The following is a 9,868-nucleotide window of genomic DNA, read 5'->3' as shown; positions in this document are numbered from 1 at the left end:
AGTAATTAACCCAATACAACTAAATGACATTAAAATAAAAACCCTAGTCAGCCTAAAGTAGCATTCAAACAGTGAAGTCTTTGCAGCTTGTTTGTACACCTCCCTCGGTGTACAAGCCAATATCACAACTTCAACCATGAATGAACCAATGACTGCAGCCCAGTGCCCTGAGGTATTGTGGTGGTAAAGAGGTAGGGGGACTTCTAAAACGCACACACACACACACGCACGCAGGCGCGTGCGCACGCACGCGCACACACACACACACACACACACACACACACACACGCACACACACAATACATCATATGCAAGCATGCACACAATCACGCAAGTCAACAATGGTAGCTAATTCAAGAGTGAAGAAGAGTAAACTGTAAATGACAGAGGATGTAGCTCCATCTCTGCCACGGTGTGGTGGTCCTAGTAGTAGCAGACAGCGCCACCTGTGGGATTCCTCGTGGTATTACAGACACAAAGGAAATGAGAAAAAAAAGAGGTAACGTCGCCCCCCTCTGCCCCAACAAGCATGAACATTGACCCTGCTCTCATACAATTATACACTCACACACACTTGCATTCTTTCTAATATGAAGGCAGTAAAGCTTAATTTATACTCCATCATGCGAAGGCGTCTCTTGCAAAAAATCAAAACTTGTAGATCTGTTCCTTTTTGGCAAGCGACACCATCGCACTACAGAGCATGAATTAGGCTTAAGGCTACACTATCAAACAGTCATTGCCTAGCCTGATCGGTTTGAACAGAAAATGTCGGTTTCTAGAACAAAGAAGGAGAAACAAAGTGTTTTAGTAACACAACCTAAGCCATCAATCCTAAGTCATAATTACAAAAAAGGTCCATCAGAGTAAAATCAACACAAATAAATAGAGATCCTTTGTTTTGAAAACATCAGTTCTGAATAGTGAATGTCTCTATGGAACACTTTGCCATTGGCCTCATGCCAGTGTGCGAACACATTGGAAAAAAATAAAAATCTCTCAAATACAAAAATTTAAAGGATGAAACAAATCAAGTACAAACTGTTGCGTTGTGCTTGTATTTTGTTGCTATTTGCTTTGCAAATAAATTATGTATTATGGGAGATTTTTGTTTTGCACTTAACACTTTGTGTGCAAACCCAAAGTATTCCACTGGTAAATACACTGCAATAAGGCCGGAAAAAAAGTGTTTCCTCTGATTGATTGGATGATAAAGAAATTACAGAAACTTGAGTTTTGCTCTCCAAAGGATTAAGCTTGGAGAGAGAAAGCAGACATTCCCTTGGCCAGTGGAGTCCTGAACTACATGCTGGTAGCATTTCACCAGCAGTTCATTTTTTAAGGCAGCAAACTACATCTTTCACCTTTATAAAAAAAAGTGACACGTGTCACTGAGGAACTGAAGGTGGACCAAAAGGACTTGCCAGCATTGTCTTTAATGTCCTGAAACCCTTTGTGATCTGAAACAGTGATCATCTGCACTGCAAAAGGTCAACAAAACACAACACGTAACAGCTAAAACACGGTGTACTACTAAAAGCAACAAGGCCGCCCACCTCGGATCACATTGGGCTTAAAAGGTGTTTTAAATTACAAGAAAGAAAAAAGAAAAGCCTCACATTCAACACAGAAACAGCTAAAAAATCCATTCAACTCATGTCAACCCGTGTGTCTTAGTTTAAAATGCAAAAAATCTATTCGAAGGGGAAAAAATACTCAATACAGCGGTCTGAAGCAGAACAAACCAGCTGACTAATATTGATGTTTTGATCTCTGAGAAATTGGATTTTACAAACGGGGGCCGGACATGTGACCTACTGTACAGTCAACACTCGAAAAAAAAACTTTAGGAGCTCTTCAGATTGCAACTACAGGGGATCTCCAGAAGAGCCCTTGAAGAACTCTCTTTATAAATGGTTTGAAGGTGCTTTCATGAACCTTTTAACATGAGGGTTCTACAAGGGTTCTTCCAAGGGTACCATACCCTTTAGGTTCCGAATAATAATAATAATGATCCCCCGATTAAACCCTCACATCCGGCACGTTTGGAATGTCAGACTAAACCAGGCCCAAGACCTCAATATAATGAGAAATTGTTTAGCAAGCTCAAGAGAGCCGTAGTCTCCAAGTATTTTTTTTTAGGGCCGTGGTATTATTCAACCTACAATAGCAATTATGAGCCCTAAACTATACTTTTTCTTCAAACAAGTGGAAATACTTTTCTAGCAGAAACTGACTTATTTCAAGAATTGTCTTGAATCAAATGATACTATTAGGAAAACAAAGGGAATTGATCCGTGTTATTTTAAAGGCCCAGTTCATTGGCAAATGTGATTTTCAAATATGGTTGTGTGGCATTTGGGCAGTGAATTGGCACTTATCGGAATGTGGCGTACATTTTCCAGACAAATACGGGATTCCGGTTATATTGCATTACCAGACTGTTAAAATGATTAGGGGTATAAAAAGATTCCCCCAAACTACATTCAAAACAGACTTTTTAGCTTAAATATCTTTGGATTTTGATATGGATTTTACACTGGTAGGTGACTGGTAAAACAAGTATTTTTCACCATTTGGGTTATGGTTTTGTACCATTTCATTTGTCTGCAAGCAGGATATCTCTAAAAGTTATTATAGATTTGCTTACAGATTATCCCTTTTCGCACCGATGGGCATCATTAAAATATGGAACCAAAGATGGTGTAACTTTTGAACAGATTCAAGCAATATCATGAAACTTTGTGGAAAGGTAGGTCACTTCTCACAGAAACGCATACATTTTCCTAACAGATTCACGTTATGGCATTAAACTTTGATCTGACGAGAGGCAAACTGTACATTATTGGCCCAATCAATAGCTCTGAGAGTGTAATCTTTATGAAGCAAAAGATGCTTTCAGTAATGATGCCAACTGAATCTTAAGCCAATGGAATGGGTCTTTAAGATATTGTTTTGTTTAAAACTTAAAACTGCACTGGAAAACCTGAGAGACAGCTTCACTTGGCAGGGAGTTTACCTTTGTTGAAAGAAAAATAAGAATTTACGACTCAATACTAAAATGGGTTCTTGGGCTGGGTCATGTTTATTTAACTAAGATCCACTTTGTATTTTTAATTCCATGTTTGCCGTGTAGGGACCCTCTTTACAGCCTTGCTGCATTAGTATGGGGCTGCTACTCCATCTACTGGCATGGCTCCATCACTGTAGCCCTGGGCACGATTGTACGTTATTGGGTCCAAGCTAGAGGTGTGATAGGGCTAGTCTTTGGTATCCAGCTGTGCAATAACCAGAGGCTGACGTGGACCAGGGGTACAGGCTGTATAAACTCTGGCCACTTGATTGTACATATGCAGAACATACCGCTGCCATCACCCAGAGAAAGCGTCATTGCAGATTTGGGTTTCTCTTACTTGGGTTGAATATTTTTATAGTAACTTATGGAACTGACTTTAATGACTTGTCAGGCCCTTTGAAACCTGTTAAACGCCCCCTGGATAATAATAATACAAAAAGTAGAGGAAATACATGTAGTAAGTGGATGATGTGGTGAGAATTCTGTCATTTTTCGATCCGACAATGACGAGCACAAAAGGAAAAAAAAAGAGCAAAACAAACACATTTTACAAGTGAAAACAGGAGGGGGGGTGGTAGGGGGAGCGAAGGAGGGATCGAGGGAGGAGAAAGATAGAAAGGGAGAGATAGAGATAGATAGAGCATCCCAGTTCAGCTTGGTGCACGTCCCCAAAACCAGCAGCTTGTCTGTCGGTACAGTATGTTGGTGTCAGTTCTGTTTAGCTTTCCCGCTGAGTTTTTCTCCTTGAGATGGGTGTCGTTTTCCCACCGCAACGAGGGTCAAGTCTTTGTTGGCTTTGCAGCGAAATATGAGGTATGTAGTGTAGATCTCCTTATAGGAAGAGGAGTCTGATGAGGTATTCTTGGAGGGACAATCGTAGCATAGACTTGTGCATCCTTTTCGGTGTGAATCCTTTTTTTTTAAATCTTAAAACGACAAAGTGAGTCCACGGAGACGTCACAGTGCTTCCTGAGAAAGGCCCCCCTTCCAGAACGGAGAGGGCATTACGAGGTGTGTGAGATACGTGTGCCGTACATACAACCGGTCAGCTCTGCCAGCGTTTTTGGTGATTCCTCCATAGCTTGGAGGAGACACAAACAAATGTGTGTGTGTGGGGGGGGGGGGGGGTGAACTCACGTCTGATCCTATACAAGGAACTAACCTCAGCGCTACTTCACCGTTTGCTGAGTAGTGATTTGAAGCGGTGAGGGCATGCTAGTCCTATGATTGGTTGGATCAGGTGTTTTTTTCCCCACATTGTTGTGTCTCTTCACCTGATTAAAAGTCAGCTTTTGTTATCCACATAGTTTTGTTCTGGTAGTGATACTGTAAGTGTGAGATGTACTGTAGTGCGTGTATGTGTGTGATTGAGCAGGGATATGAGTTGTCCGCATTTCATGGGTCGTTTTTTTCAACACATACAGTAAATCCCATTCCCAGCCGGCAAGTGGCTCAGGAGGTCGAGCGGTTGTCCGTTGGTCTGGGGAAACCAGAAGGTTCCCAGTTTCGATCCCTCCTGGCTTTGTGTGGGTAAAGTGTCCTTGAGCAAGACGCTGAACAGACGCTGCCAGGTGTGTGAATGGGTGAGACTGTAACACAGATTGTAAAGCGCTTTGGGTAAAGGCGCTATAGCAATGCAGACCTTTTTGCCATTCATCTCTGATGGGTGATTACAGTATTCTTGCTTTTCTGTGTCCATTGATCACAACCATGATGGAACTATGCTTCCAGAGTTTAGCCTCCGACAGGATGTACTCGGAGTGATGTCTGGGGTGGGAGGCTTGGAATGAGGAGTTGCATGTGCTGATCTATAAAGTCTGCCCAACAACCATTGTTGGAACATTATTACGGTTGATATATACTTGGTCGCGCGCTGGTGTCACGCAGCGAAAATAGCCAATGTACAAGCACACAACGCGTGGCTCAACTAAGCATAAATCACACTTTAGGCGGTGTAGCCTCACTATGAAATAGAGGTTCACACGTGAGTGTCAATGTGGCTGCTTGAGGTGAGGTGTGTTGTTATTATGCTGCTATTGTTTGGTTGGTGAGGTCATCACTGTGAGATTTCCTGACTTCCTGATTGCAACATCAAAAAAGTAAAAAATATAAAAATAAAGTTAATTCATGTTATGAATATAGTACAGCTCCTGAGGTGAGGACACCACTGCAGGTTGCTCAATTTGAGGTATGTAAAAAGAGAGAGAAAGAGAGAAAAACCTAAAAAATAAAAGAAAGAAAGAAAAGAAAATCGTTCTAAAACACAAAATTTTAAAGACAACAAAATGGCAACAAACAAACAAAAAAGTCCTAAAATAAAAACTTTTCAAGTTCAGTTATGAATATACCTGCCAGTGGGTTTTGGCTGAGCTCTCTGATTGTGTTTAGCATGTGGATTAACATAAATGTGTGCCTTGTGTGTGTGTGTGTGTGTGTGTGTGTGTGTGAGAGTGTGCGCACGTGTATATGTATATGTGTGTCAAATAAAATGCATAGCTGTGCATATGAGCACATGTTCGTATCGTCATACATCATACTCAGGCTCTGTGTTCATGACAGGACAGCCAAAGGGTTGACAGGGTCATTGAGGTATTTGTTGTGCAACAGTTTTTCTTGCTATTTCTCATCCGTTCTTATTAGTTTTTTTGTGTTTTGTTTTGTTTTTCTCAATGTACTGTGATTCATGCTGGGCCTCCCTCCTCGGCGTAGGAGCAGAGAGAGAGAGAGAGAGGCCTGTGGAGCAGGAGGTACAACCGGCGGCCCCCCGAGTTTAGGGTGAACCACTGGCCGCGGGCTCGGCGGAGCCCGGGCCCTTGGAGGAGGAGGAGGAGGAGCAGGAGGCGGGACTGAGGGTCTGGGTGGAGGGGGCGGAGAAGGTGAAGCTGTTGCTGCTGGTCCCGGCGGGGGCCACTGAGGCAGACATAGCGGGCGCCGGGGCTGCACCTCCTCCGGACTTCTGGGCAAACAGGGTTCCTAAAACACGGGAGATGTTCATGTTCATTAGAACTACGTTATGTTACAGTATACCGTTGCTGTCGGGGCAGAAACCTCCTATTATCTGCATATTTTAACTTTTTGTGTTTTTTTGTAAATTAACGCCCTACTTGATCACGTTTAGAGCTTGTAGATCTGCTACTTTTGCTATTTTTGAATTTGAATCCTGAAAAGTAACAGTTTTGGACATATGAGGTTTCCACCCGACAGCCACGATACATTACATTAGACCTGTGGTTCATGTCAACGACCCCCAAAATGGTTGATGTATTTGGCCATATTATTTTGTGCCAGGGACCCACCATAAGAGGAGATTTGTCAAAATGTTTCCAAAATAGCATATCTACAAGCTCACAACACTCCTCATCGCGATAAAAATCGGCAATTTTTGAATAGCTGAAAAATAAAATAGGACTCATTTAGCTGGAGACCCCCTTAGAAGCCCCCCTCAAGGACAACTTGGGGTCCCCGGACCACACTTTGAGAACCAGTTACTACAGTTAGACTACAGTACGTTACATTACAATAGATTACATTACGCCATCAAGGTTTCTGTTATTAGTTGAGCCATGAAGCGCTGTCTGTATGCATGTCACTATCTGCACATTTGTCCACCAGAGGGTGCTACAAATGCCCCTAAGAGGCACCTCAAATGAAAGGTTTTAAGCCGAGTGGCTCAACTGTGCACACATCTACGGTTGCTTTGTGTTGACCAGACAGACCCAGCCTCGGAATTATAGTCACCCGGAATTATAGTCACCCGCACTTTGAGTTAGTGTGCAGTCTATACTAAACCATTAACCATTCTTTGCACATTTAAATCTAATTCTGTCCTGTTTGTAGCGCTGTGTTGCATGACTTACTTAGTGGTAGTCAAGCTAGTTTCAGGCAATAGTGTGAGGACCTCGTTAATCCAAACTCACACATTATCTTTTTTAACAGACTGGTCCCAGCTATTATTATTCAGTATACTACTGGTTATCATTTCACATCGTCTTGGTTTTATACAGAACGCAGCCCTTTAGAGGAAGACTACGAGTGCCATTAATGGGCTAGGTATGTATACATGTCTGGTGAGGAAGGGTTTGTACACACCTGAATACATTGTGCCATTGACGTCTACGGAGACGGTGATGCTGGCATTTCCATTGGATGAGATACTCAAGGACATGTCCTGCTGCTTCTCATCTAGAGCGAACACACAAAGAAACAGAGTGTTAATGACACTGTGAGAACGGTCATTCTAGCCTTGAGAACTCTCTCAAGGCTAGGGAAGACTCTCGCTGAACAGACTCTATAGGAACAGTCCGCACTACCACGGTACATTTTCTTTGACTATTTTCATTTACCGCGCTTGCGTCCATTTGTCATGACTGCTGCTACGGTAAATAAAGAAATTCAAAGACAATTATAGTTTCTACAAGCTATATGATAACAACAAACATGCACTTTATCCTTAGAGAACTTGACTTTGTAAAATAATGTCCACAGTCCACGCAGAGTTTTGTTGGTGGGTACATAGCTGCAAATAGTCTTATTTTTGTTATCTGTAGCTGGCCTACATGTAAGCCAAGACATCGGTCACATTCATTGTTCTTACAATACCAATTGTACCAATAAATTACCCTTAATTAAACTAATTTATTATACATGTATTGTACAGAGGCACGTCCAAAGATTTCAGGGCCAAGTGCTTTTTCCTTCAAACAGATTGACTCCAGATGAAAGCTAAAGATTCCTTATTGATTCCTCCTGTTGAAGCTTCTTCAGTCAAGAGAAAATGTAAATGAGCATTTACACAATGTGATGTCATTTGCATTCAACACACTTAAACATGACATACTGTAAATTAGTCTCCAGTGCATTAGTATGTGTACATGAGAAATGCCTAGATTCAAGAGTACATTAACAAGAATTTCTTAGTACTCATGCGGGCTTATAGGAAAATAAAATCTCACGAAAAATTAATGTGTATGGCCAAGTCCTATTAATTTGTGAAACAGCGTGAAAGGACCCCCCTTGTAGATAGCCTATTTTCAGTGCATGGCATGCTTCCATAGACGACATGCTGACACCACAACTGAAATCAGTTGTGGTGAAATCCATCCGTACCAAGTATTGCTAAAGTACTGTTGTTGTGTAACCCCCCACTTAAAGGGATATTTCACTTGAAGTGGGGGGTCATTTTATCGTCTACTCAAGCTTTTGGCAGCACCCCGGACAGTTTTTAAGTTGCTTGATTTAGTATTTAGATATTTGATATTTATTTTATCAGACTAAAACATATACCCAGTTTAGTCATCCTAGGGCTAAGGCCTTGTGGCATAGGAAATATACTCCAAACAAGACCACGGATGGATGGTGTGATTGTCAAACTCATTACTGATTTGGGCTTATAGGTTTATTAGACACCCCACCCTCAACAAGACTTATAAACAGAACAAAGAGTCAGAAACAGCACAAACATACCGTTTGTTGCAAGAATAGTCAAGATTACACAACTAACCGTTAATGTATATATGTGTATCTTTGTCTAAGATACCACTAAGCTCTGTTGTAACTTGTGTGTGTAATTATCTATGCATGTCTGTATGTCTGTATGTATGTATGTATGCATGTATGTATGTATGTATGTATGTATGTATGCATGCATGTGTATGTGTGTATGGTGCATTGTGTGTTTTGCAAATGCAGGTATTTTATACATGTGGATTATGTGTGTGTAACCTCTGTTGTGTATGTGAGACACACCACAATGAACCTCTATTGTCTGAGCACAATGGGGCTATAGGTGTATGTGACATCATCACCATTGTACGCCATGTATGTATTATCCTATGCATGCATGTGCATGCTTATATGACAAAACCTAACCTCTGTTGAGGGCACAACAGTGTGTGGGTGAATGTATGCATGTATGTATGTATGTATGTATGTATGTACGTACGTACATACAGTGTTCTAGGTTTTTTCGGAGAGCATACGACATGCGCGTGGTCAATGGATGAAATGGTTAAGCAGTGGTGGTTATAGCAGTGGTGGTAAAAGTAATCGCATGTTTTACTTAACTTAACTACTTAACTAAAAGTATATCAATATACTGCAATGTAGAAATACTCAGTGACAAGTAAAAGTCCGGAATTCAAAATGTACTTGAGTAAAGGTACAAAAGTATTGGTATCAAAATGTTCTTAAAAGTGCCAAAAGTCAAATTACTCATTTTCAGAAGTTCAAAATGTATAAAAGATCTTTTGAAAATAGCCGATCTACAATCTCGAGCTTGTAGATCGGCTATTTTCAAATGGCCGAAATATATACAGGGCTGAAGTGGTTAGTGTGTTTTGTAATAATAATCAAAATCTACAAAGTCACTTAAGTTTTCAAATAATTGTAGTGGCGTAAAAGGTACCATATTTGACTAAAGTATGGTAGTAAAAGTAGTAAAAGTAAAAGTACTGAACATTGGAAATACTCCAGTAAAGTAAAAAAACGAAATAATTCATAGTCATACTACGTATAAATCCAGTAAAGTAAAAACAACTAAATCATTCATAGTCATACTACGTATATATATCGTAACACGGTAGAACACACCACTGTGTATGCATGTATAACAGCACTAGCCTCTATTGTGGATGCATGGATATTGTTCCCTATATGATTGATAGCACTAACCTTTAGGTCTATGTATGTGTAGTATTTGTGTTTCTACGAAAATACTAACCGGTTATGTATTGCCTAAACTCTATTGGGTAAGCATCGATGAATGAGTGTGCTAACTCTCAAAACATGATTTAT

At 40.8% G+C, this 9,868-nt stretch overlaps 1 protein-coding gene across 1 annotated transcript in view; it reads right to left on the bottom strand.

Annotated features, from left to right (window-relative positions):
• Positions 1-4,510: 4,510 nt before the first annotated feature.
• The window catches only part of LOC308094712 (AT-rich interactive domain-containing protein 3B-like), a 70,502-nt gene continuing 65,144 nt past the window's right edge, over positions 4,511-9,868 (bottom strand). Inside the window, exons 8-9 of the mRNA XM_080441525.1 lie at positions 7,166-7,258; positions 4,511-6,049 (exon numbers count right to left, since the gene is read on the bottom strand). Of these exons, the coding sequence (XP_080297651.1) occupies positions 5,847-6,049; positions 7,166-7,258 (296 nt within the window). The 3' untranslated portion in view covers positions 4,511-5,846. The remainder of the gene's footprint in view (positions 6,050-7,165; positions 7,259-9,868) is intronic.

This window comes from Gymnoscopelus braueri (genome assembly GCF_963280865.1).
Source record: "Gymnoscopelus braueri genome assembly, chromosome: 1".
Classification (NCBI taxonomy): Eukaryota; Metazoa; Chordata; class Actinopteri; order Myctophiformes; family Myctophidae; genus Gymnoscopelus; species Gymnoscopelus braueri.
This window is presented reverse-complemented; position numbering and strand designations above follow the sequence as displayed.